Below are 26437 nucleotides of genomic sequence, written 5' to 3'. Positions count from 1 at the left end.
ATCTTTTCCAACCTAAATGATTCCATGAGGAAAAACTTCTTCACTGTAAGGGTGATATGGCCCTGGAGCAGGCTGCCCAGGGAGGTCATGGAGTCTTCTTCTCTGGAGACTTTCAAGACCTCTCTGGATGTGTTTCTGTGTGACCTGCCCTGGGTGATGCTGCTCGGGGGGGTGGGGGGGTGGGGTTGGGACTGGGATGATCTCCAGAAGCCCCTTCCAGCCCTCACCATGCTGGCATTGTGTGATCTATTCCATCTCTTTCTCTTCCCCTAGGTGTGCTCTAGGGGGGCTTTTGAATTTATTCTGAGTTGATTTTAAGAGTTCTCTGTCTCTGGAGCCATTACTGGTTCCTGACACAAGAAACCAGCAAAGAGGGGGAAAAAAATACACCAGCTTTGCTAACTGGGGGGACTTTCAAAGTGCAGTTAGGGATACACTGGATATTCCATTGCTCCAGATCAAACCTCTTCAGACTGTAAAGTCCCAGCAGCACCATCAGCCCCAGACCTTTTGTTTTATACATCAGCCTTCAGCTGACTGCTGGGATTCACTTCTTCACCCCTGAGACTGGAGTTTGCTCCCTCCTGCTTCCAGCATCTTGGAGCCAGCTGGGTCCCTTTGCTGTTTCTTTCCTTCCCCTGTTTTGTTTCCTTCAAAAGCAAGCAGTGTGGATTTGCCCAACGAGTGTGCTGGAGGTCTGCTGTGCTCTGGGATAAGTTCAGGAGGTGATGGATGCAGGAGGGGCCAGGTGACAGCCAGCTCCCCTGCAGCAGCTTTGGCTCTCAGCATCTGAGGGACATCAGCAAGGCACACACATGGAGAGTGGAGATGGTGTCTGAGGGTTGGGTTTATGCTGTGGGTTTTTGGCTGTCCTGGCAGTTTCAGGTCACAGCAGGTGGGGCTGTCCATCACCAGCAGCAGCCCTTTGTCTTCTGAGGTGACCTCCCTACCTCTTCTGCCTGATGTTTTAATTCATCTTCACGATCTTTGAGCAACCTGAGAGAAAGGGAAGGAAGTTAGCCAGGTGTCTCCCTGTGTCTCTCATGGCTGAGCTCTTTGTGTGGACAAACAGCAGCAAAGGAGGCTCAGCAGGGCTGTAATAAACGAGGAGGAGCCTTCCAGCTCCAGGGGGTTTGAGAGCCATGGGCTCTGCTAAAAACCCCAACCTAAGCTGGGGGTTTCCTTAGCAACCTCATAGCCTCTGCTGGACTCTCTCCAGCAGTTCCCTGTCTCCCTTGAAGTGGGGAGCCCAGAGCTGGACTCAGTACTCCACTTGTGGCCTGACAAAAGCAGAGTAGAGTGGGAGGAGTACCTCCCTTGACCTTCTGGCCACACTTTCCTTCATGCCCCTCCCCAGGTCACCATTGACCTTCTTGTCCATGAGGGCACCTTGCTGGCTCATGGGGAACTTGTTGTCCCCCCAGCACTCCCAGGTCCTTCTCCATGGAGCTGCTCTCCAGCAGGTCCCTCCTCACCTGTACTGCTGCAGGGTTTTATTCCTCCCCAGGGGCAGGACCCTACACTTGTCCCAGTTAAACTCTGTGAGTTTCCAGGGAGCTGGGGTTGCTTAGCCTGCAGAAGAGGAGGCTCAGGGGAGACCTTCTTGCTCTCTGCAACTCCCTGAAGGGAGGTTGGAGCCAGGTGGGGGTTGGGCTCTTCTCCCAGGCAAGCAGCACCAGAACAAGAGGACACAGTCTCAAGCTGTGCCAGGGGAGGTTTAAACTGAGTGTTAGGAAGAAATTCTTCATGAAAGAGTTATTGGCCATTGGGATGTGCTGCCCAGGGAGATGGTGGAGTCCCCATCCCTGGAGGTGTTCAGGAAGAGACTTGATGGGGTGCTTGGAGCCATGGTTCAGTTGATCAGATGGTGTTAGGTGATAGGTTGGACTTGATGATCTCAAAGGTATTTTCCAACCAGGTCTGGTCTGGTCTGGTCTATTCTATTCTATTCTATTCTATTCTATTCTATTCTATTCTATTCTATTCTATTCTATTCTATTCTATTCTACTCTACTCTACTCTACCCTATCATATCCTACCCTACCCTATCCTACCCTATCCTATCCTATCCTATCCTATCCTACCCTACCCTATCCTATCCTACCCTACCCTATCCTATCCTACCCTACCCTATCCTATCCTATCCCCTCCACCTAGCTCTCCATCCTGGCCAGGTCTCACTGCCTGGGAGGGATGCCACCACTCCTCCCAGTTTTGACCATCAGCAAACTGGCTGAGGTTCCACCCTGCCCCTTCATCCAGATCATTGATGAAGACTTTGGACAAGCCTGGGCCCAGCACTGAGTAGAGTTCAAAAAGCAGGAAGGAGCCCACTGAATCCAGGAGAGCTGGCAAGATCCACAGCCATGGCTCACCTGACTAAGCTGGCCATGGACTCAGAGACATTGTGGCCTGAGGCAGCACTGCATTCATAAAACATGAGCTGGTGCTCCTGGAAGACAGAACCCAGGGAGAAATGTCATGTTCTGGTGCTGGGAGGGAGTAAATAGCCATGGAACAGCCAAGGTCAAAGGGAAGCAGGAGGGACTCAAAGAAACTCTTTTACTGGGGTGGTGCTGAGTCAAGACCAAGACAGTGAGGGGAAAGCAAAGCAGGGAAGGGCGAAAGATGGGTGCAGAGTTCACTTTGCTGGCCATCAAAGCACAAAGGAGGAGCTTTCACTTCTTCCCAGGTCCTCATGCTGGTGGCAGCCATCCACAGCTGTCCTTGCCCAGCTTGGGTGGACCACCTGCTTCGGCAGGGCTGTGCACCTACCTGGGCCAAGCGCTCCCCCTCCTCCCTGGGCACCTGCCTCTCTGCAGCACAGTCGGTTTTGTTCCCCAGAAGCAGAACAGCAACTCCAGCTCCTGCTCCTTCCTGGGCAGGTAAAGAGGGGAGGGGGATCAGGAGTGTGTCTGAATCTCCCTTGAATCACAGCCAGACGCATCCTGGAGCACCACGAAGGATGCCCATGGATTTGGGATAGCAACAAAGCCTCCAATTCCTAAGTGAGCATTAAGAGCAGTTAAAAAGGGGTTGGGTATTTCCCCCCCCCCCCCCTTAAATCATGTGTCCTGCTCTATCAACAGGACAGAGGTACCCTTGTAGTGAAATCACTTTGTGTTTGGCTTCAGGAACCCTCCAGAAGATGCTGTGGTTGGGGTTTACAGGCACTGGCCAGGGCACATCCTGGTTTGTTCCAGCATTTTCACACCCCCTGGCTTTGTGCTTGAGTGGAAAGCTCCAACAGGTAGTTTTCAGTAAGACACAAGTTCCCTCCTCTGTCCCAGGGCTCAGCTCAGACTACTCTTCATTTAAAAGTGTTGTCAAAATCACTTCCAACGTTTTCCCCAAGGAACAAGTGATGGGACAAGAGGAAACAGCCTCCAGTTGGGCTAAGGTAGGTTTAGCTTAGCCTTGAGGAACAATTTCTTCCCCAAAAGGGTTGTCCAGGCCTGACCCAGGCTGCCCAGGCTTAGTCCCCATCTCTGGAGGGGCTTTAAACCCATGGAGATGTGGTGCTGAGGGCCATGGCTTGGTGGTGCCCTGGCAGTGCTGGGTTAATGGTTGGACTGAGGAGAGGCTGAGGGGATTGGGGAGGCTCAGGGGACTGGGGAGGCTGAGGGAGCTGGGGAGGCTGAGGGAGCTGGGGTTGCTTAGCCTGGAGAAGAGGAGGCTCAGGGGAGACCTTATTCTACAACTACCTGAAAGGAGGTTATAACCAGGTGGGGGTTGGTCTTTTCTCCCAGGCAACCAGTGGCAGAACAAGAGGACACAGTCTCAAGCTGTGCCAGGGCAGGTTTGGGCTGGAGGTGAGGAGAAAGTTCTTCCCAGCAAGAGAGATTGGCCCTGGGGATGTGCTGCCCAGGGAGGTGGTGGAGTCCCCATCCCTGGAGGTGTTCAAAAAGGGATTGGATGTGGCACTTGGAGCCATGGTTTAGTTGTCAGGAGGTGTTGGGTATCAGGTAATAGGTTGGACTTGATGACCTCTGAGGTCTTTTCCAACCTGGCTGATTCTGTGATCCTAGGACTCAAAGGTCTCCTCCAGCCTAAACAATTCCATGTTTCCGTGGCCAGTCCCAGATGTCCATCCCTAACCAGCAGGCAGGGAAGCACTGACCTTGGAGTGACCACCTGTTCCCAGAGCTTGGGCAGGGGGGACAGGAGGAGGTTCTCCTGCTTCACCTACCTGGACACAGCTCAGCCAGTAGCGCAGGTCCAGGAAGGAGTACTGGGAGGTGAGGTCATACATCAGCACCACGCCGTCTGCCTTGCGGAAGAACTGCCTGGTGACACTGCGGTACCTGTGCAGGCAGAGCAGCACTGCTGGCCCTCAGCAGCCCCTGCCAAGCACTGCTCTGAAACCCCAGGGGCAAACCCCACAGTTTGCTCGTGTGCAGGTACACATAGAGTAGAACAAAGAACAGAACAGGGAAGAACAGAACAGGGAAGAGCAGAACAGGGAAGAGCAGAACAGGGAAGAACAGAACAGGGAAGAGCAGAACAGGGAAGAGCAGAACAGGGAAGAGCAGAACAGGGAAGAGCAGAACAGGGAAGAGCAGAACAGGAAAGAGCAGAGAAGAGCAGAGCAGAGAAGAGCAGAGCAGAACAGAGAAGAGAAGAACAGAACAGAGAAGAGAAGAACAGAGCAGAACAGAGAAGAACAGACAGAGCAGAACAGAATAGAGAGCAGAACAGAGCAGAGCAGAACAGAGCAGAGCAGAACAGAGAAGGACAGAGCAGAACAGAATAGAGAGCAGAACAGAGCAGAGCAGAACAGAGCAGAGCAGAGCAGAGCAGAGAAGAACAGACAGAGCAGAACAGAATAAAGAGCAGAACAGAGCAGAACAGAGCAGAGCAGAGCAGAACAGAGAAGAACAGAACAGAACAGAGCAGAACAGAAGAGAATTAACCAGGTTGGAAAAGACCTCTGAGATCACTGAGTCCAACCTGTCACCCAACACCACCTCATCAACTAAACCATGGCACATTAGCCACAACAGCCCCATGCAGAGCTCAGCACCTCACCTTTCCTGACCTGCTGAGTCCCACAGGCGGAGAGTGAAGTGCATGTTGTCCACAACCAGGGTTTTGACCTGATAATCCAGTCCTAGGAGACACAAGGAGGGCTATTGCCATGCTGTAGGGTCCATCCCTGCCCCAGAGGAGGCACACAGGGTGCAGGGGTGGTCTCAGCCTGCGGCTCAAAGGGGCTAGTCCCAAGCAAATCTCCAGCTTATAGACCTTTACTGGATGGCTTTTCAGAGGCTCTCTGGTTTGGGAAGGAACAAAACCAGGTTGGTTAAGAGGGGAAAGACAGAGCTGAATGGTGAAGCAGAGAGACAAGCACTAGCACTGGGCAACCTGAGCCAGCTGAGGATGTCCCTGCTGACTGCAGAGGGATTGGATGCCCTTTGGAGGCCACTTCCAACCCAGACCACTCTGTGATTCTGTGGCCATGAGGACAAGGAGGCCCAGCATCACCTGCTCAGCACCATCCCGGTGTGTGAAGCTGGTTTGGTGGCTGGTGTGAGCTGCAGCCTGTGCAATGACCGCCAGCAGCTTGTGGGGTGGAGGAAAGGCAGCTGTGAGGGTGACCCAAGCAGGTGCAGAGCCCTGCTGGAGGGGAGCTGGGGGGCACCTACCTACTGTGGCAGCCAGCTGAGGGTTGAAGGTGTCGGCGTGCAGCCGGTACAGGAAGGATGTTTTGCCCACGTGGGAGTCCCCAACGAACAGCACGTTGTAGAGGTGGTCTGAGTCCGGGGGGGCTTCAGGACGGCCCCTGGGGGCAGCCGCTGCCCCCTCTGCAGCCCCAGCCCCTGGCTCTCCCGGGCTGGGCTCACCTTCCCGGCTCACTCTCTGCCCAGCCTCTGGCTGCTTCTCCCCCCGCTGGCCGACGCCGAGGTCGTTGCTCTGCTCTGCCGAGAGCTGCCGCTGAGGCTGCTGGCTGCTGCCGGCTGTGTCCCCCAGCGAGCTGCTCCCCAGGACCATCCCCAGCTGATCATTCCCAGCATCTTCCTTCTGCTGGATCCTCGTGGGAAGGGCTGGCACTGGTGGGATCTCTTGTTCGGGAGGCTCGGCAGGGCTGGCAGCTACCTGCTCTGCTTCCCTCACCTGCAGTGGCTTCTCCTCCAGCTGCTGGGGAGCAGTGTGAGGCCTCACCCCATCTGCCTGTGCTGAGACCTGCTCCCGGGGCTCCCTTGGGGCTGCCTGTCCCGAAGCACCTAGCAGCTGCACATCTGGAATGAGAACATCCTCCTGCATCATTGCTTCCAGCTTTGGCATGCTGATTTGTGATGCCCCCTCAGAGCCCGGGGTGGCCACTGTGGGCACACCATCCCCACGGCCCTGCCCCAGCCCTGGACTCTGAGGTTCGACTGAACTCCTCAGCCCTGCCTCCAGCCTCTCTCCCTGCACCACTTCCAGACCTTGAGCTCCATCCAGAGGCTCCTCTGCAGCAGCCTTCTCTCCCTGCAGTATTCCCAGTGTCTGGCTGTCCTCTAGGATCTGCCCACCTGGTCCCAGCATTGCTTCCAAACCAAGCTCCTCAGGGGCAGCAAGGTGCTCAGGATGTGAGGTGGCTTCAGCCAAGGAGGACACACATGCACCAGCAGCCCCCTCCCATCCCTCTGTGCTGGCAGCTGCCCCCAGACCTGAGTCCCCTCCCTGCATCCCAGCTGCACCCAGGGGTGAGAGATCTGCCTCTGTGCTCCCTCCTGGGGTTGATTTGAGCTCCTCCACCTCTGCAGTCAGCTGCACCTGGGCATCAGCGCTCTGGTCCTCCAACACATCCAGGTTTTCAGCCCCCTCAGGGGCCCCAGGCCCCTCTCCCTCTGTCCTGGCCTCTCCATGGGGGTGAAGCACAGGCTCATGTGGCACCTCATGCTCACTTTGCCCTTGTGTCTCATCCTCAGCCTCCTCCACAAGCTGCACAGCTCCGTGGTCTCCTCCTCCCTGGGAGCTTTCTAAGCTGACATCCCCCCCCAGCTGCATCTCTGCCTGGGCATCCTCTGCCTTCATTCCCACCAGCTCTGGTTCCTGCACCTGATCCAGGGACTGCGCTTCTGGAGCCATGTTCCTTTCCTGCTCCATCCCCAGGGAGCCAAGCTCACTCAGGGGATGAAAATCTGGCTCAGTGCTCTCTCCTGGGGTCAGTCTGGGCTCACCTCTCTCCACCACCAGCTGCCCCTCAGCACCAGTGCTCTGGTGCTGCAGAGTGTGCAGGATTTCAGCCTCCTCAAGAGGCTGCTCCTCTGTAACTGCTCCTTCTCCCTGCCTGGCTCCAGCTGCCTGCAGGTCAAGCCCAGGCTCATGTGCCAGCTCAGGCTTGCTCTGTCCTTGTGCCCCATCCTCAGCCTCCTCCATGAGCTGCATGGCTGCTTGACACACCCCTCCCTGGGGGCTTTCTGGGCTGGTACCCCCAGGCAGCTGCTTGTCTGCCTGCAGATCCTCTGCCTCCACCAGTTTTAGTGCCTGAGCCTTAGCCAGGGACTGCCCACACAGGTCTGGGCTCTCCACAGGTGATCCTGCTGGGGAAGGTCCCTCACTGTCCCCCACACCAGTGCCCATTTCCTCCTCCAGCCCTAACTCTGCTTCATCCTTCTCCAGGGGCTGCAGCTCTGGAGCCAAGCTCCCTGCCTGCTCCTTCCCCAGGTCTCCAGCATCTCTTGGGGGCTGCAGGTCTGCCTCCAGCTGTGCAGGCAGCTGCACACTGGCATCATTGTTCTGGGCTTCCAGTGGCTGCACATCTGCTCCACCTTCCTGCACATCAGCAGGTGGCACAGCCCCCAGCACCTCTACACCCCCAGCCCCTGCTGCACCTCCGCCCCCAGGCTCATCCCGTGGCTGTGGCTCTGCCTCCCTGGGCTGTGTTACCTCCACCTCCTCTTCCTCACCCTCAGCTCTGCTGATCCCTCCATGCTGACCTGGGGCTGGTGGGACTTCACCATCTGAGGCCTCTCCTTGGGTCTGCACCTCCACACCAACCAGCTGCTCACCCAGCTGCCATCCTGCCTGCCCAGCCCAGGGTGGCCCCAGACCTGCCTCCAGGTTTTCTCCCTGGCTCCATGCCTCTTCCTCAGCTTCTCCTGGGGGCTGTGCTTTTTCCCAGCCTGTTTTATCCTGCATCCATCCTTCTCCCCCTGCCTCCACCAGCACCTGCTCTCCCTCCATGCTCTCTCCTGCTGCTCCTTGTGGTTGCTCAGCCACCTGCAGCCTGAGCTCCTTCACGCCAGGAGCCTTTCCCTGCAGGGATAACAACTTCCATGCTTCCTCTGGGCTCTCTCCCTGCTGTGCCCCATAGTGCCCAGCTCCCATGGACCCACCAGCCTCTGGCCCCTCTGGAGCAGGAAGCTCAGCTGCCACTGGGCCCTCTCTCAGGTCTCCTTCAAGCAGCTCATGACCGAAGGTGCTGGGGACAGTCTCTCCCAGGACCTCAGGAGCTGTGCCAGGGGCTGCAGCTGCCTCCGGCCCCCTTGGGGGCTCAGCATCATCCGGGGGGTGCTGGGCAGAATCAGTTGGTGCTGAGGGTGCACCCAGTGCCTGGGCCTTCAGATGTTCACTCAGAGCTGCTATGGCATCGTTCATCTCCCTGAGCAAAGAGTTCTGGTCAGAGAAGCCTTCCTCTTTCAGGAGCTCTGGGAAGGGCTCCTGCTCCACCGAGCTTGCTCCCGGCGAGGCTCCCGAGAGGCTTTTCTCTGCTGGCAACACTTCCCAGACTCTGGAAGGGGCAGAAAATGGGAGGCTTGGTCCAGTTCCCAAATCAGGCTGCAGCTCCCTGCCACCCACCCCAGCTGGCCCTGGGAGGGGTCTCTCCTCCACCACCTCACCCCATCCACCCCAGCTGGCACTGGGAAGGGTCTCTCCTCCACCACCTCACCCTATCCACCCCAGCTGGCCCTGGGAAGGGTCTCTCCTCCACCACCTCACCCCATCCACCCCAGCTGGCCCTGGGAAGGGTCTCTCCTCCACCACCTCACCCCACCCACCTGAGCTGGCACTGGGAAGGGTCTCTCCTCCACCACCTCACCCCATCCACCTGAGCTGGCACTGGGAATGGTCTCTCCTCCACCACCTCACCCCATGCCTCTCCAAACCCAGCTCTGTTACCCTCTGGCTGTACTGGAGGTTCCCACCAGCAGCCATGGGGACAGGGCAGAGGGGGTTGCACACCCAGGGAGCCAGACCCAGGCCTGAATGCTGTCCAGGGAGCTTCTCTCCAGCCTCCATCCTCACATTCTCAGGGATGAAAAGACAGCTCTTGGCCAGGTGTGGTGAGCACCTGAGCCAAGGCAGCGATGCAAGGCCATGAGGTGGGGCAGGAGAGCTGATCTCCAGGACGAGGGATGGGTGGGATGGGAGCACTGATAGGAATTAAGCATCAGGTGTGCCTGGGGAGGGTGGAGGGCTTGGCAGCAGCTGGCAGATGCTGAGGGCATGAGCTGAAGCAGCAGCTGTTGCCCAGGACCCCTTACACTTGGTGAATGCTCTTGGCTTTGGGCTTGCTGCTGCGGGACCCCAGCCGGAGCCGCATCCTGGAGCGCTGCTTCTCCAGACTCATCTGCAGCAAACAGGGTGGAAGAGGAGACAGCAAAGTGTTTGGTGATGAAGCATCTCCACCTGAAAGGATGCTGAACTTGCCAGCAGGTGTCCAGGTGCACCCACCCAAAACCTTGAGGGTGCCAGAGCCAAGATGCTGCTACTCTCTCCCTTTGAGTGCTAGAAGGGGAAATGGCCTCAGGTGAAGGGTGGGAGCTGGAGCAGATGGGGACTGACCACAGCAGCAGGAGGCAGTGGGAGAAGAGGGATTGGATCCTGCCCTACTTCTCTACAGCAACCTGAAAGGAGGTTGTAGCCAGGTGGGGGTTGGTCCCAGGGACCAGAAGAAATGGCCTCAAGTTGCCCCAGGGCAGGTTCAGCTTGGCCATGAGGAACAATTTCTTCCCCTTGAGGCTTGCCCAGGCCTGGCCCAGGCTGCCCAGGGGCAGTGGTGGAGTCCCAATCCCTGGAGGGGTTTCAAAGCCCTGGAGCTGTGGTGCTGAGGGCCCTGGGTTGGTGGTGCCCTGGCAGTGCTGGGGTAAGGTTTGGACTCCATGCCCTGAAAGGTCTTCTCCACCCCAAACTACTCTGTGCTTTGGCACCGTGCTGACCCTTGGAGAAAGCTTTCAGGGGTGACTCTGCCTGTGCTGCAGAAGCACCCTGTGCCCTTGGGCTCCCCAGCACTCCCAAACTGAACAGCACGAGGCTCTGGAGCATGCTGACCCCGTCCTGTCCCCAGCACAAGTACCTGTGGGGACGTTGGCATCTCGCTGGGCAGCTCTGGCACTGCTCTGTCCCTGCAAACACAGAGCACAGGGAACACAATGGCAATTACAAACCCTGGGAGGAGAGGCTGAGGGAGCTGGGGCTGCTCAGCCTGCAGAAGAGGAGGCTCAGGGGAGACCTTCTTGCTCTCTCCAACTCCCTGAAGGGAGCTTGGAGCCAGGTGGGGGTTGGGCTCTTCTCCCAGGCACCCAGCACCAGAACAAGAGGACACAGTCTCAAGCTGTGCCAGGGGAGGTTTAGGCTGGAGGTGAGGAAGAAATTCTTCATAGAGAGAGCAATTGGCCATTGGATGTGCTGCCCAGGGAGGTGGTGGAGTCCCCATCATCCCTGGAGGTGTTTAGGAAGAGCCTGGCTGAGGCCCTTGGTGCCATGGTTGAGTTGATCAGATGGTGCTGGGGGAGAGGTTGGACTTGAAGGTCTTTTCCAACCTGGTTTAGTTTCTATTCCATTCCATTCCATTCCATAGCTGCATCCTCCTCACCCTGCCCATCCCTGCCCCAGGCTTGTCCCTAGCCCCAGAGGGGCTGGAGCAGACCAGCAAAACCCAGGACCCTTGGGTCAGTCCTAGCTGGGTGCTTCTGAGCCCTGCTGGCACTGCCCTGCTGGGGCACTCTCAGTGTGTGGTGCTGCCAGGCCTGCCTCTTTTTTCCCTGAGGTTCTTCACCTCAGCCCATGGAGACCACTGAGGCACCACCATGGCTGAGACCCATCAAGCCATGCCCCATGCCCTGCAGCCCCCAGGGGGGGACCACGTTGTCTGCAGAGGGGGATGCTGGTCTCAGCTACTCACCCAGGTTCCTCCACATGCTCCCAAGCCACTGCAGCCCTTGTTGCCTGCAGGTTCCTGTGGGTCTGCTGCAGCTGCTGCTGGAGGTGCTGCAGGTGGTCCTCCAGCACCCTGTTGGTCTCCTCCAGCTGCTGGTTTTCAGCGCTGGCAGCTCGTTGTGTGCTGCGCAGCCTGTGGCACCGTGCCTCCAGCTGCAGGGGGGGTGGCAACCACAACAGTCATGCCCCACCAGGACCCCCAGGAGACCCAAGGAGCGATGCATAACCCTCTCCTCTACACCTGGGGCTGAATCTTATCCCCTGAGGATGGTGGGGGGAAAACTCAACTTGGAGCCTCCAGGGATGGAGGGGAGTGTGGGCATGGGGGTGGCAAAGGTGGGGATGCAGGTCCCGTGGAACAGCCTCAAAGGAGGCTGGAGGGAGGGGAGGGTTGATGTCTTATTACATGAAGCAAGTGCCAGGATGAGAGGAAACAGCCTCAGGTTGTGCCAGGGCAGGTTCAGGTTGGATATTAGGAGGAATTTCTGCCCAGCAAGGATTCCCAGACACTGGCAGAGGCTGCCCAGGGAGGTGGTGGAGTCACCATGCCTGGAGGGGTTTCCAGGACCTGTGGATGTGGTGCAGAGGGACATGACTGGGGTGGGATTGTGAGCTCTGGGTGTGTGCTTGGACTTGATCATCTCCAAGGTCTCTTCCGACCTCAACAGTTCTACAACTCCATGACCCTGCACGGAGGGCTGGTGTGCAGCATCCCCTGCTGCTCCAGCGCAGCCCGGAGCCCTCAGACACCCTGGGGCAGCAGGGTCGGGGCCAGCTCACCTCCCTCTGCGCCGTGACCAAGCTCTGCACCTCCCTCTCGCTGGCGTCCAGCGCTCGCTGCAGCTCCATCCTGCGCTGCTGGCTCCGGGCCGCGCTCTGGGGGTGGCAGCAAGGACATCAGCAAGGACATCAGCAAGGACATCAGCACCACCACCCCCCGCCCCCCCCGGGAGCCCCCGCAGGGGCTCGGGGCTGCAGGCTCCCCTCCCAGGGTGGGTGGCAAGGGGAGAGCTGCAGCTTGGTGACCAACCTCCTGCTCCAGCCGCTGCCGTTCCTGCTCCATCTGCCGCTCCAGGGTCTCGCAGAGCTGCTGCACCTTCTGGTCGTGCTCAGCCACATGCCTGCCGGGGACAGCAAGGCCAGGGGGTGGTGAGACCCTGCTGCGGCGGTGCAGGTCCCTGGGATGCTCCCCGCTGTTGCCAGCAGCCCGAGTCCGGGTCTTTAGTCACCTCCTGCGGGACTGCAGAGGGAGCCCGGCCCCAAGGCTCGGCTCGGAGCGAAACCTCTGCTCCAGCCGGCCCTGGAGGTGCCGCACGGGCTCAGGTTTCTCCCTCCTTGGGTGCATCTCCGCGGCTGGGAGCCCCATCCCTGCCCACATTCTTCTCATCCCGTCCCTCTCCACCGCCCTGGGTGACTCACTTGTTGAGGGTCACCTCCAAAGCCTCCTTCTTGCTCTTGGCTTCTTGGATGCGGTTCCTCATCGCGGCCAGGAAGTCCTCCAGGCTGCCCAGGAGCTGAGGCTCGTCCTGCCGGAGCTTCACCCAGAGCTGCCACATCTCCTGCCTGCAGGGGCGGGGGTGACCCGTAGGGAGTACCTCCCCCCACAGGTGGGGCCAGCAGTGGGGCTCCCAGGTCCCCTTGGCTCACAACCGTTTGGGATGGGTGGTCCTGGGGGACAGGTGACCACCACCCTGTCCCCCTGCTCCTGTGCCTGGGGCAAGGAGACCTCCAAGCCACCTCTGGGGGTGTCCTGCTCCAAGCCTTTCCCCCTCCACCCCAGCCTGCAGTACACCCAGGGGTGCTGGGCAGGGGCTGGCTTACACTTCAGAGGCGCTGTCCATGCCCAGCTGGTCCATGAAGGCAGCAAAGTGTCTCTGCTCCTCACTGCCCACCCCCTCCAGCGCTGGGCTGGGGGGGCCCGAGGGGACCCTCTGGGACGCTGCACTCTGCTGCCAGTGGTGGTCCCTGGCAGCTTTGTGGGAGCTCAGGAACTGGCCCTGCCAACAGACATCCCAAACCTTCTCTGCCTGGCCAGGGTGAGAGCAAAGCCCAAACCCCCAGCACCTCTCCCCCTTGGCTTCCACGAGCTGCTGTGGTACGATGGGACCCAGCACCCAGCGAGCCATGGGCTGAGGCCATTGGGATGCAGGGCACTGGGACCCCCGGCATGGGGCAATTCTGGGGACACCAAGTGCCACCCAGCCAGGAGAGCTCTCCAGGCCCCTCCTGGGAAGCCCTGGGACGGTGTCCAGGCTCAGCTTGCCAGCACTTACGGAGCCTGGCAGTGAACTCCTCGGTGCCTATCCGCCCGGTGCCAGCGGCATCCAGCCCATCAAAGACGAGCTGCAGCTCCTCTGTGCTGCATGGGAGATCCTCCTCCTGCAGCTTCTGAGAGTAAAGCAGATCAGAGGGAAATCACAGGGTCCTAGAAGGGTCTGGGCTGGAAGGGAGCTGGAAGATCATCCGGGAAGATGCCTGCCTCCTTTACCTGCAGGTCTGAGCGGGTGACAAACCCTCTCTGGTCCTTGTCCTGCTCCCTGAGGAAGTCCTGCACCCTCTGCACTGCTTGGGATGCCCACAGTGGGTCCTCCCCGGGGCCGGGTTTCGCCACTGGTGCCTCGGCAGCGCCCTCCCGGAGCTGCCTGCGGCGGCTGGAGCCCAGGCGCCGGCTCTTGGTGCCTGCCCGGCGCTCGGCCATGGCTCGGTCCTGCGGAGGGGAAGCCTGCTGGGTGCTGAGCCTCACCCAGCCCTGCCTTCGGTGTGCTGGGGGCCGGCAGAGCAGCACTGAGCTGTTCCTGCTGTTGGTGTGAGTGGCCCCAGGTGTGGCTATGGGAAGAGAGAGGCTGTCTCTGACCACAGGGTGCCAGCAGAGCTTTGACCCACAGCGGGCAGTGGGCTGCCCCACCCTGGCTGCCAGCCCAGCACCCCCGGGGCAAGTGGCTTCTCCTGCCACCCACCAAGCACCCCACCCCAAGTCTCATGGAGTTATGTTGGTTGGCAGAGACCAACCATTCACCCAGCACTGCCAGGTCACCACATCCCCAGGGCTTTGAAGCCCCTCCAGGGATGGAGGCTCCACCACCTCCCTGGGCAGCCTGGACCAGGCCTTGGCAGCCCTGTTGGGCAAGAAATTGTCCTTCACATCCAACCCAAACCTTCCCTGAAGCAATCTGAGGCCGTTTCCTCTTGCTCCTTAGACAGCAGCCCAATCCCCACCTCTCTCCAGCCTCCCTTCAGGGAGCTGCAGAGAGCAATGAGGTCTCCCCTGAGCCTCCTCTTCTCCAGGCTCAGCACCCCCAGCTCCCTCCCCAGCCCTGCTCTCCAGACCCTTCTCCAGCTCTGTTGCTCTTCTCTGGACACCTCCAGCCCCTCAATGTCCTTCTTGGAGTGAGTGGTCCAGAACTGACCCCAGGACTCCAGGTGCAGCCTCAGCAGTGCTGAGCACAGGAGGACAATCCCTGCCCTGGTGCTGATGCCAGCCAGCAACCTCCCCATGGAGGACATGGGCACTGCCAGGGCTTGAGGGCCACCCAGGAGATTGAGAGAGCCAGGAGGCAGCACCAGCAGAGGACCAGCCAAGGCAGTGCTGGGGGGCTGGGGTGAAACGTGCTGGTTCCCCCACCTGCCTCCTCAGGGCTCAGCAGCAGCCTTCAAAATCCCTCCCCCAGTTTTCACAGCCATGACTCACCCCCAGGCAGAGCTGAAAGAGACCTCAGGGGAGGTTCCATTACACCTGCACCTTCAGCCCAGCCTGTGGGGGTCTGAGCACAGGAACCTCTCACTGCCTCCCTCCCTGTCCTGGGGGGGGGTTGGCTAGTGTCACCAGCAGCCACCACCCCAGCTCCCTGGGGGGCTCAGCATGGCAAAGCCAACAAAACAGTGAGGGGGAAAGCCTGGCCTTGGAGAGAGGGTGATGGAGCTCCTGGGCCATGCTTGAGCAGCCTGATGGTCACAGCCTGATGGTCACAGCCTGATGGTCACAGCCTGGCTTTCTGCTCCCAGCCTGGGGACCTCCCCCAGCTGCCCAGCCCTTTGCCCCTTTCCTTCTGCAGTGTGGACCAGCAACTAAATCCTGGGGTGCACCAAAGCCATGTGCCCCAAAACCTCCCCTGCCCCTTAAAGCACAGTACCCACCAGCCCTGTCCAGCAGCAGGATGTCGACACAGGGAGGGTCTCAAGGAGCCACTGGAGAGCCCCCCCAAAACCCCCAGTGATCCAGGGGCAGAAACTGGGTGACTTTATGGTGGTCCCAGGCCCAAAGAGAGCAGCTCTGAGGGGTTGTTGGAAGCCTGGGGAAGCCCCCAGGTGCCTCCCACAGCCCCAGGGGCTGAGCTGATCCCAAAGCACACAGCAAGGAGGGGGCCTGAGAGGGGAGCTGGGCACCCTCCAACTCCCTCTGAGCAGGGAACCCCCCCAGGGCACCACCGACCCTCTGTGACTTCTGTGTCCCTCCCCAACAGCCCACACTGCTCATCAGCAAACAGCCCCCAGGTACAGCAAGAAAAATCCCCCTCCCCACTCACCAGCAGCAGGACCCCTCCCCTCCCACCCCCCTTCTTTTCCTTGCCTTTCTCTTTCCAAGGTGCTGCAGGAGCAGAGCAGCAGGGGGGGGCAGCAGGGGGGGGGCAGCAGCAGGGGGAGGGCAGCAGGGGGAGGGCAGCAGGGGGAGGGCAGCAGGGGGAGGGCAACAAGGGGAGGGCAGCAGGGGGAGGGCAGCAGGGGAGGCAGCAGGGGGAGGGCAGCAGGGGGAGGGCAGCAGGGGAGGGCAGCAGGGAGGGAGGCAGCAGGGGGGAGGGCAGCAGGGGGAGGGCAGCAGGGGAGGCAGCAGGGGGAGGCAGCAGGGGGGAGGGCAGCAGGGGGAGGCAGCAGGGGAGGCAGGCAGGGGGAGGGCAGCAGCAGTGGGCAGCAGGGTGGAGGGCAGCAGGGAGGGAGGCAGCAGGGGGGAGGGCAGCAGCAGGGGGGCAGCAGGGGGAGGGCAGCAGGGAGGGAGGCAGCAGGGGGAGGGCAGCAGGGAGGGGCAGCAGGGAGGGGGGCAGCAGCAGGGGGAGGCAGCAGGGGGGAGGGCAGCAGGGGGGAGGGCAGGCAGGGGGGAGGGCAGCGGGGGGGGGGCAGCAGGGGGGAGGGCAGCAGGGGGGAGGGCAGCAGGGGGGGAGGCAGCAGGGGGGGAGGCAGCAGGGGGGGAGGCAGCAGGGGGAGGGCAGCAGGGAGGGGCAGCAGGGGAGGCAGCAGGGGGAGGCAGCAGGGGGGGAGGGCAGCAGGGGGGGAGGCAGCAGGGAGGGGAGGCAGCAGGGGGAGGGCAGCAGGGGGAGGCAGCAGGGGGAGGCAGCAGGGGGAGGGCAGCAGGGAGGGAGGGCAGCAGGGGGAGGGCAGCAGGGGGAGGCAGAAGGGGGAGGCAGAAGGGGGAGGGCAGCAGGGGTGAGGGCAGCAGGGAGGGGGGCAGCAGGGGGGAGGGCAGCAGGGGAGGCAGCAGGGGGAGGGCAGCAGGGGGAGGCAGCAGGGGGAGGGCAGCAGGGAGGGGGGCAGCAGGGGGAGGGCCAGCAGGGGGAGGGCAGCAGCAGGGGGGCAGCAGGGAGGGGGGCAGCAGGGGGAGGGCAGCAGGGAGGGAGGCAGCAGGGGGAGGGCAGCAGGGAGGGGGGGCAGCAGGGGGAGGGCAGCAGGGGGAGGGCAGCAGGGGGAGGGCAGCAGGGAGGGAGGCAGCAGGGGGAGGGCAGCGGGGAGGGGGGCAGCAGGGGGGAGGGCAGCAGGGGGGAGGGCAGCAGGGGGAGGGCAGCAGGGAGGGAGGCAGGGAGGGAGGCAGGGAGGGAGGCAGCAGGGGGAGGGCAGCGGGAGGGGGGGCAGCAGGGGGAGGGCAGCAGGGGGGAGGGCAGCAGGGAGGGCAGCAGGGAGGGGGGCAGCATGGGGAGGCAGCAAGGAGGGCAGCAGGGAGGGCAGCAGGGGGAGGGCAGCAGGGGGGAGGCAGCAGGGGGGGAGGGCAGCAGGGAAGGCAGCAGGGGGAGGGCAGCAGGGGGAGGCAGCAGGGGGGAGGGGCAGCAGCAGCAGGGGGAGGGCAGCAGGGGGAAGGCAGCCAGGGGGGAAGGCAGCAGGGGGAGGCAGCAGGGAGGGAGGCAGCAGGGGCAGGGCAGCAGCAGGGGGGCAGCAGGGAGGGGGGCAGCAGGGGGAGGGCAGCAGGGGGAGGGCAGCAGGGGGAGGGCAGCAGGGGGAAGGCAGCAGGGGGAAGGCAGCAGGGGGAGGCAGCAGGGAGGAGGCAGCAGGGGCAGGGCAGCAGCAGGGGGGCAGCAGGGAGGGGGGCAGCAGGGGGAGGCAGCAGGGGGGAGGGCAGCAGGGGGGGAGGCAGCAGGGGGGGAGGCAGCAGGGAGGGAGGCAGGGGGGCAGCAGGGGAGGGCAGCAGGGAAGGCAGCAGGGGAGGGCAGCAGGGAGGGAGGCAGCAGGGAGGGGGGGCAGCAGGGGGGGGCAGCAGGGGGGAGGGCAGCAGGGGGGAGGGCAGCAGGGGGAGGGCAGCAGGGAGGGAGGGCAGCAGGGAGGGAGGGCAGCAGGGGGAGGGCAGCAGGGGGAGGGCAGCAGGGGGAAGGGCAGCAGGGGGAGGGCAGCAGGGGAGGGCAGCAGGGGGGGAGGGCAGCAGGGGGAGGGCAGCAGGGAGGGAGGGCAGCGGGGGGGGCAGCAGGGGAGGGCAGCAGGGAAGGGCAGCAGGGGGAGGGCAGCAGGGGGGAGGGCAGCAGGGGGAGGGCAGCAGGGGGAGGCAGCAGGGGGAGGCAGCAGGGGGAGGGCAGCAGGGGGGAGGGCAGCAGGGGGAGGGCAGCAGGGGGAGGCAGCAGGGGGAGGCAGCAGGGGGAGGGCAGCAGGGGGAGGGCAGCAGGGGGAGGGCAGCAGGGGGGAGGGCAGCAGGGGGAGGCAGCAGGGGGAGGCAGCAGGGGGAGGGCAGCAGGGGGAGGGCAGCAGGGGGAGGCAGCAGGGGGAGGGCAGCAGGGGGAGGGCAGCAGGGGGGAGGCAGCAGGGGGAGGGCAGCAGGGGGAGGGCAGCAGGGGGAGGGCAGCAGGGAAAGGCAGCAGGGAAAGGCAGCAGGGGGAGGGCAGCAGGGGGAGGGCAGCAGGGGGAGGGGCAGCAGGGGGAGGGCAGCAGGGGGGGGCAGCAGGGGGGAGGGCAGCAGGGGGAGGCAGCAGGGGGAGGCAGCAGGGGGAGGCAGCAGGGGGAGGGCAGCAGGGGGAGGCAGAAGGGGGAGGCAGAAGGGGGAGGCAGAAGGGGGAGGCAGAAGGGAGGGCAGCAGGGGGAGGCAGCAGGGGGAGGGCAGCAGCAGGGGGAGGCAGCAGGGAGGGAGGCAGCAGGGGGGAGGGCAGCAGCAGGGGGGCAGCAGGGAGGGCAGCAGGGGGAGGGCAGCAGGGGGAGGGGGGCAGCAGCAGCTCTTACCTTGCCCACCCAGCGAGGGGCACCCTCAGTTTCAGGGTGCAGGGGGGGTCCCCGTGGTGGGCCAGCTGCTGCTGCTGCTGCTGCTGCACTGGAGGTGTCTGAGCTGCCCTGAGCTCTGCTGCTGCTCTTGCCCAAGGCTCCTTTTCCGCCCTGGGCTTGCACCCAACCGCTGCTGCTCACACGTTTCCTGTTTGCTGCCTTGCCACCGGGGTGCAGGAAGGGCCCATCCAGAGGGTCGGTACCCACACACCTCCCAGCACCCCCAGACCCAAAGCAAGGACACTGCTGGTGCCCTCAGGCTGTGCAGCAGAAGTCTCTCTCCATCCTTCCCTCGTTTGCAGCGGTCCCCAGCCAAGGTGCTTGGGGCAGGGGGAGCAGCAAAGGTCACAGAATGTGTGGGGTTGGAAGGGAGCCTCAAAGGTCATCTTGTCCAACCCCCCTGCAGCCAGCAGGGACTCCTCCAGCTGGCTCAGGCTGCCCCCAGGGTCACATCGAGTTTGATCTTGAATGTCTCCAGGGATGGAGCCTCCACCACGGCCTGGGCAGCCTGTGCCAGGCTCTCCCCAGCCTCCCTGTGCAGAGCTTCCTCCTGCTGTCCAACCTCAATCTCTCCTGCTCCAGTTCCAAACCACTGCCTCTCATCCTGGTGCTCCCAGCCCGCGTCTGAAGTCCCTCCCCAGCTCCCCCTTCAGGCGCTGCAAGGCTGCTCTGAGGTCTCCCTGGAGCTGAGCAGCCCCAGCTCTCCCAGCCTGTGCCCTTAGGAGAGGTTCTCCAACCCTCTGCTCATCTCTGTGGCCTCCTCTGGACCCTCTCCAGCAGTTCCAGGTCCTCCTTGTGCTGGGGGCTCCAGAGCTGGACACAGCCATCCCGGTTGGGCCTCCCAAGGGCAGAGCAGGATCCCCTCCTGTGGCCTTAGAGGAGCCCTGCACATTTTTGCTCCACTTTAATTGCAAGGTTGGAGCTTAAAATCCTCAAGCCAAACCCTGCAACAACACCAAGAGGAAACCTCAACCACTGCCTTCAGGTTGTGACCAGGGCCACCATGCCCAGGCTCTTGGGGCAGGAGGTGTGGGGTGGAGGCTGGTGCCCTGCTCCCCTCTCCCCATGCCAGCAGGGTGCAAGCACTGCCCTGGGTGCTTGTGAGCCAGCTGCAGGCTCAGCAGCTTCTCCTCAGCTCTGGGAGCAAAGCTGCTGCCGGTTCCCCCAGCCTGGAGCAGCCCCACACCCAGGCTGGGTGCTCAGATTGCAACACCCCTCTCTGAGCTCACATTTGTCACCACCTCTCACACCCCCTGGGGCTGTTTGCCACTGCAGGAAGGATGAATTTGGGCTCTGCTCTCCCCGGGGATGCTGCTGGAGGTGGGGGGGGGGGTTGGAGGACTCCTAAACATTCCCAGCAGAGCTGATGGATTCCTGCCCTCTGCCAGGCAGGGCTCCAGGAGGAGAGCAATGGGATCAGAGTATAGAATCAGTCAGGGTTGGAAGGGACCACAAGGATCAGCCAGTTCCAACCCCCCTGCCATGGGCAGGGACACCCCACACTACATCAGCCTGGCCACAGCCTCAGCCAGCCTGGCCTTAAACACCTCCAGGGACAGGGCCCCAACCACCTCCCTGCACAACCCATCCCAGGGCTTCACCACTCTCATGGGGAAGAACTTCCTCCCCACCTCCAGCCTGAATCTCCCCACCTCCAGCTTCATTCCCTCCCCCCTAGTCCTATCACTGCCTGGGATCCTGAGCAGTCCCTCCCCAGCCTTCCTGGAGGCCCCAGCTTGCCCATGGCTAATGGCCACTTGGGACTCATGGAATTGTTTTGCTTGGAAGAGACCTCCAAGGTCAAGCCCAACCATCAGCCCAGCACCACCATGGCCCTGAGACCACGTCCTGAACTGCCACAGCCACACATGCCTTGAGCACCTCCAGGGATGGTGACCACACCGAGGGTCAGGAGCAGGCTCCCAGCAGGGCAACAGGAATGGTGTGGGCAGGAGAGGAACCTACCTTCACCCAGGGGGCAGTGGCTGCTGCTAGGGGACACGGTGACAGCACCAACCCTGCACCCAGCAGAGAGCTGTGCCAAGGGCTCAGGGCTAGGCAGAGGACTTACAAGACCAAGGTCAGGGTCCTGCAGCTGGGTGGAGGCAACCCCAGGCACAAATCCAGGCTGGAAAGCAGCCCTGAGGAGAGAGCCTTGGGGGTGCTGGGGGAGGAGAAGCTCCCCAGGAGCTCTCAGTCTGCACTTGCAGCCCAGAAAGCCAACCAGAGCCTGGGCTGCAGCAGGAGAATTGTGGCCAGCAGGGCAAGGGAGGTGATTCTCCCCCTCTGCTCAGCTCTGGGGAGACCCCACCTGGAGTCCTGCCTCCAGCTCTGGAGCCCCTATGGCAAGAGGGATCTGGAGGGGCTGGAAGGTGTCGAGAGCAGGGCCAGGGAGGGCTGGAGCTGCTCTGCTGTGAGGACAGAATGAAGGAGTTGGGGCTGTTCAGTCTGCAGAAGAGAAGGCTCTGAGGTGACCTCATTGTGGCCTTCCAGGATCTGCAGGGGGCTCCAGGAAGGCTGGGGAGGGACTGCTCAGGATCTCAGGCAGTGATAGGACTGGGGGGAATGGAATGAAGCTGGAGGTGGGGAGATTGAGGCTGGAGGGGAGGAGGAAGTTCTTCCCCATGAGAGTGGTGAAGCCCTGGAATGGGTTGTGCAGGGAGGTGGTTGGGGCCCTGTCCCTGGAGGTGTTTAAGGCCAGGCTGGCTGAGGCTGTGGCCAGGCTGATCTAGTGTGGGGTGTCCCTGCCCATGGCAGGGGGGTTGGGGCTGGCTGATCCTTGTGGTCCCTTCCAACCCTGACTGATACTATGGTACTGTGACTTGTGGGGAGGTTTTGTGCCTCTCAGCCCTCACCCAGCTCCTCTCCTCCTGCTGCAGAGTCACCCAGGGCTGGGGCAGGGGGGGTTGGTGCTGCAGCCACCCCAGCTCCCAGCCCACCCAAAGGCAGCTCCCAGCTCTGGGCTGCACTCCCAAGCCCTCAGGGCCCATTCCTCCTCCCCCCTCTCCATCACTCCCAGCAGGCAGAGATGTCTCCTCACCACACAAGTGTTTATTCCCCTCACCTGTACAGACCAGCAGGCACCCCCTCTCCCCCCACCCCTCACTCCAGAGCATTATTTACTTCAATATAAATAAACATTTAGTGCTGGGAGCTTCACCCACAGCAAAGTGCTTCACGGTGCAAGGCAGGAGGCTGGCCTCCATCCCTCCCTCTGCCTGGGACCATCTTGCACCAGTTTCCAGAGCCCAAATCCAGCAGAGCAGGAGATGAACTCCACCAAAGTGCTGAGACCTGACAGTGTTGAGTCCCTGGAGTGCAGGGACTCATCCTTCAGTGCTGGGACTGAGCAGCTCCAGGACACCCCTGGGTCCCAGAGGTGACCAAAGCCCCTCAGGCTCTGCAGAGCCAAGTGCAGGGCCTCACCCACAGCCCCCTCAAAGGAGACAGCCTAGAGGGAAACAAAAAAGCTGCCACCTCATCTTCTGGTGCCACCCTTGCTGGGGAGCAGGACTCCTTCCAGCTGAGCTGCAGCAGGCAGCTCTCCAGCCTGGATCAGTGCTGGAAGTGGCAGAACAGAGGGCGAGCAGCAGCCCACAGCAAGCCAAAAACGAGGGCAGAAAGTGGAGGCTGGGTCAGCAGGGGACTCCAAAGGCTCCCAGGCAGGTCCCACAATGAGCTCAAGCCCTAGGGACCTGCAGAGGGTTTGTCACCACCTGCAGCCCATCTGATGGCACTGGTGAGTCACCCAGAGGAAGGGCTGGCCAGGGAACGCTGCTTCCTCTCCCAAGCAGCCCTCATCACTCTGCTTCCACAAGGGTTTGCCACTGCTGCCTCCATCCAGCTGGGAAGGAGGCCACCCCCATGCACCAGCAACCAGGCTGTCCTCAGGGCCAGGCTGCTGCAGGGCTCCACAATCCATGCTGGTGGCTTCCTGGTGCCACCAAGTGTCCTTCCATGGGCAGGCAGGGGAAGGGCCACAGCTGGACAGCAGGATGCTGCCAGGATGATTCTTGGTGCTCCTCTTCTCTGCAGGCAGAGCAAGGCCTCAGTCCCACCATACCCATTCCAGTCCTCCACCATACATCTGCTGCAGGGGGGGCTGCAAACCTCAACATGGGCTACTCCTAGGCATTGCACACAGAGGAGGTCCCTCAGGACCCCAGAGCTACTCATAAATAGGGAACTACAGACTCTACATCGCTTCACAGACAGCTTACACAGGGCAGCATGGGGGAAAGAGCCACCACACCTCCAGGGCACACCAGCAGCAGCTGTCCCCAAGGGCAGAGGGGCCCAGCACAGCCAGCTCATGGCTTGGGCTTCTCAGTTATGAGCCTCCTCTTGGAGCTGTAGAAGTCTGCAAGGTAGAAACAGAGGGTTGGAAAAGTGCCTCCAGGCCCAGGCAGAGGGAGGTGCCCCCAGGGAAGCTCCCAAACCTCAGCACAGGTAGGCTCCACCTTAGAGCCACCCACCCAGAGCCTTGTGCTCCTGGAGAGCAGAGCCTGCAGGTCTCCAGCTCTCCACTCCCAGCCCAGCCCCTGACCTTAGAGGAAAGGCTCAGGACATGGGGATTGAGGGTGGAGTCTTTTGGGGCACCCACACCACAGCTCCACAGCCCCAACATAAGCTCCCCCCTAACCCTCAGCAACCAAAAGGTGCCCAAGGTTGTGGCCTTTTCCCCTGGGAAGCTGAGCTCTGCTCCCCCAGGAGAGACATGCCTGGTCCCCTCCCCATGCCCCCAAGCCCCCTGCCCCTTGCAGCAGAGCCATGCCACCACCAGTGCCTCCAGCACTCACCTTTGATGGTGGTCTGCCCCCGTTTCAAGCTCTGTGGAGCCCCAGCCCTGTGAAGCCCTGAGCTCTGCTGAGACCCCTCGGGGCAAGCCCTGCCAGGGTGATCCGTGGGGGGGACCCTGGAGCCCCTGTTCTCGCTGCTGATGGCACTGACCAGGCTGTGGGCCTCCTGGGTTGGCTGCTCAGCCTGGAAGACCCTCTCCCACTTGAACTGTCCATCCAAGGGAGTCTCTGTCTCAAAGTTGAAGTTCCAGCGCTGCTGAGCTTCCTCCAGGTGCTGCCTCATCAGGTCCTTCAAGTCATTCTGGAGCTGCTGGTGGTCCAGAGGGCCAAAGAGGTTCCTGCAGACCTTGCTGCTGCATGGCATCTGCCCAGCCCTGCTCTGAGACAGGGGCATCCTGGCAGCTGGGAGGGAAGCAGAGCAAGTTACTGGAGGGTTGGGCAAGGCCCAAGGGCCAGCAGATGGCAGCCAAGGTGGCACAGGCTGGGTTGAGCTCTGCAATGAGGCAGCCCAGAGGGGACCTCCACTGGGACCCAGGGATTTCAGTTTCAGTGGGGTCCTGGGGCAGAGGCTGGAGCATGACTGAGGTCAGGACGATGCAGAGGATGGGGCAGGTGTGGACATTGCCCTTTCCTCCTCCAGCAGGTAAATCCCCACCAGGGCAGAGCATCCTCAGCGGTTTCACCCACACCCCCACTTCCACAGGGGCACAAAGCAAGTTGGCACAGGGCTGAGTGAAGCAAGAGGAGGGTTGTCTGGGCAGCTCCTTCCTCTCAAGCAGCCAGGCTCAGTGGCAAGGAAGCCCTTTAAGCAACTGTAAGAACGTGCCACAAGCTTGACCACTTTGTTAACCACCCTCCCTATCTGCCAGGAGCTGTTGGGCAAGCAGGGAGAAGACTTCTGCTTGTTTTCAAATCGCTGCCAAGAGCTTTGACTGCTCCCAGCAAGTGTCAAAGCCCCTCCCTGGCACAGGTCCTCCCCCTCCCACAGGTGTGGGGCTGATGGAGCCCTCACACCACTCTGAAGGGGCTCTGAGGAGCCTCCTTGGCAGAGCACAGCAAACACCACCCTGGGATTTGACAGCTTGACCCTGCTGGGAGCCACACTCCTTCAAATCTCCTGCAAAAACCAGATTCACCACATGGAACTCCCCAAGGGAGCAGCTTCCTCATCACCCACCCAAGGCTGGGACCCCTCCAAGACAAGCCCCCAGCAGGTCCTCAGGCTTCAGCCCTGCACATCTCCAAAGATGAGGTCCCCAGCCTCTCATGGGGAAAGACTTCTACCCGAGTTCAGCCTCTCCTGTGCCACACTACCATGCCCCCACCAGCACGGTGGGGCCAGAGGGGCCACCCCAAGCCTGTGCCCTGCCCCAGCCCAGCTCTGCTCCCAGTCCAGACTGAGCATCCCGAGTAAAAATAGCAACGCAGCTTCCTATCTGCTGGCAGCGGGAGCGCACCAAGAGGCTGACCTCACTGCAGGGCAAGTCCCAGCATGTCCAGGCAAGCCCTGGCAGGTAGCAGGCAGGGGACGTGTTTTGACACCCCGTCTGGACACCCTCCAGCTCTCCCTGCCTGTGTCAGGTGACAATCTCCCCATCCTCAGGCCACCGCCGAGCCCCAGGTGCCACCCTGGAGTCCCACACCTTGAGATAACAGCTCGGCCCTGACTCATAACTGCAGACTGCCGGAGCCACCGGAGGAGGAGAGCCCAGGGCCGGGTCACAGTCCCCTCTCGCGGGGCTGCTGTCGCCTCGGCAGCCTCCCGAAAGCTTCGACCCACCCGGAGAACCCCAAGGCTCGGCCAGAGAGCAGGTGCAGGGATGTGTTAAAGCCTCACCCAGGCGGGCCGGGAGCCGAAGACACTCCCGGGGACACCCACACAGCCCCACAGGCACCTGCGACACCCAGGACCAGTTACACCAGTCGGGGGGAAGGCTTGGGGAGCAGGAGGAGCCAGAGGCACCCACGCCCGCGGGTGGGGATGGAGCCGCCGCCGCTCTCCTCCCGCAGCGGCTGCCTCCCGGGGCGGCGAGCGCAGGGAACGCGCAGCTCACGGCGCCCGCGGGGCTCCGCAGCGCCGGGGGTCGGCACCGGGAGCCTGCGGGATGCTCCGCGGCCGCGCCCCGCACCGCTCCCCACCGCCACCGGGGGGCGAGCGCAGCCCGGCGCGGGGCTCCGCCACCTCCCGGGAGGGGCCGGGGGGGTGCTCCGGGAGCTGCCCCCTGCCCACCGACCGCCGCCCACAGCTCGCCCACCCCCGGGCCCGGCCACCCCGGACGCGGCCCCGCTCCCTCCCCCGCCCGGGGACGCGACCCCCGGGGCGGAGCCGCCGCCCCTCTGCCAGCCGACCAGCGCCGACCGCCTCCCGGTGACACCCGCTCGGTGACACCCGCTCGCCGACACCCCCCGGCCCGGGCAGAGCAGAAGCGGCAGGGACCGGGAGCCGCCCGGCGCCGCCGCGCTCCACTCACCGTCGCCTCGCGTCTCCGGCGGCCGCTGCCCGCCGCCTCCCGCCCGCTTTATACCGGGGCGGGCGGAGCCTCGCTGTGCCGCCCGGGATTTCCCCCCCGCCCCTGCCCCGCCCCGGCCGGGCCCCGGGGCAGCCGCCTCGGTCCCCAGTCCTCCTCCTCGCTCCTCTGTCCTCCTCCTCGCTCCTCTGTCCTCCTCCTCGGTCTTCCCCTCCCCCTCCCCTTCCCCTTCCCTCTTTCCCTCGCCTCCCCTCCCCCTACCGTCACCTCCCCCTCCCCTCCCTCTCCCGCCCCCTCCCCCAATTCCGGGATGCGAGCGGGGCTGCGGGCATCCTCCTCACACGGTGCGGGGACCCCGCACCAGGGGACACAGGGGATGTTGGGAGATTCAGGAGCAGCCATCCTAGGGGAGCGCTGGGACCACACATCAGGGGATCCCCCTCCCCAGGAGCTTCAGGGACCCCCTTCCTGCGGAGGGTGCAGGGAGCTCCCATCAAGGAGCAGAGGGATCCCTGTCAGGGACTCTTCCCGGGGCAGGTGCAAGGATTTCCCCCCTCAGGGGATCCAGGGATCCCCCCATTA

General features: G+C 62.5%; 2 protein-coding genes across 2 annotated transcripts; both read right to left on the bottom strand.

Moving 5' to 3' along the window:
* Positions 1–137: 137 nt before the first annotated feature.
* RAB44 (RAB44, member RAS oncogene family) lies at positions 138–18578 on the bottom strand. The gene is made up of 16 exons (XM_068159409.1): positions 18550–18578; positions 13637–13855; positions 13422–13536; positions 12972–13120; positions 12568–12743; positions 12179–12269; positions 11929–12024; positions 11114–11301; positions 10286–10334; positions 9474–9559; positions 5646–8719; positions 5029–5110; positions 4190–4304; positions 2776–2877; positions 2376–2452; positions 138–996 (listed from the first exon to the last, which is right to left on the bottom strand). The coding sequence occupies exons 2-16, from the start codon at positions 13844–13846 to the stop codon at positions 909–911; spliced, it is 4698 nt and encodes a 1565-aa protein (XP_068015510.1). The 5' UTR covers positions 13847–13855; positions 18550–18578; the 3' UTR covers positions 138–908.
* A 3069-nt stretch (positions 18579–21647) lies between these two features.
* CDKN1A (cyclin dependent kinase inhibitor 1A) lies at positions 21648–25939 on the bottom strand. The gene is made up of 3 exons (XM_068159466.1): positions 25859–25939; positions 23388–23789; positions 21648–22948 (listed from the first exon to the last, which is right to left on the bottom strand). The coding sequence occupies exons 2-3, from the start codon at positions 23779–23781 to the stop codon at positions 22899–22901; spliced, it is 444 nt and encodes a 147-aa protein (XP_068015567.1). The 5' UTR covers positions 23782–23789; positions 25859–25939; the 3' UTR covers positions 21648–22898.
* Positions 25940–26437: the final 498 nt, after the last annotated feature.

The sequence above is a fragment of the Melanerpes formicivorus genome, unplaced genomic scaffold (genome assembly GCF_026170545.1).
Source record: "Melanerpes formicivorus ecotype bairdi unplaced genomic scaffold, bMelFor1.0.p_v2 SCAF_46, whole genome shotgun sequence".
In the NCBI taxonomy this organism is placed as follows: domain Eukaryota; kingdom Metazoa; phylum Chordata; class Aves; order Piciformes; family Picidae; genus Melanerpes; species Melanerpes formicivorus.
The sequence above is the reverse complement of the archived record's forward strand: the minus strand, read 5'-3'. Positions and strand labels throughout refer to the sequence as shown.

Excerpts from the sequence above, each read along its gene's own strand:
- RAB44 (XM_068159409.1), bottom strand. The coding sequence starts at position 13,846 with ATGGCCGAGCGCCGGGCAGGCACCAAGAGCCGGCGCCTGGGCTCCAGC. Across the intron at positions 13,537-13,636 it reads TCACCCGCTCAGACCTGCAG|AAGCTGCAGGAGGAGGATCT; the intron begins GTAAAGGAGGCA and ends CTTTACTCTCAG. Across the intron at positions 12,270-12,567 it reads TTGGAGGTGACCCTCAACAA|GCATGTGGCTGAGCACGACC; the intron begins GTGAGTCACCCA and ends TGTCCCCGGCAG.
- CDKN1A (XM_068159466.1), bottom strand. The coding sequence starts at position 23,781 with ATGCCCCTGTCTCAGAGCAGGGCTGGGCAGATGCCATGCAGCAGCAAG. Across the intron at positions 22,949-23,387 it reads GGGGCAGACCACCATCAAAG|ACTTCTACAGCTCCAAGAGG; the intron begins GTGAGTGCTGGA and ends TCTACCTTGCAG.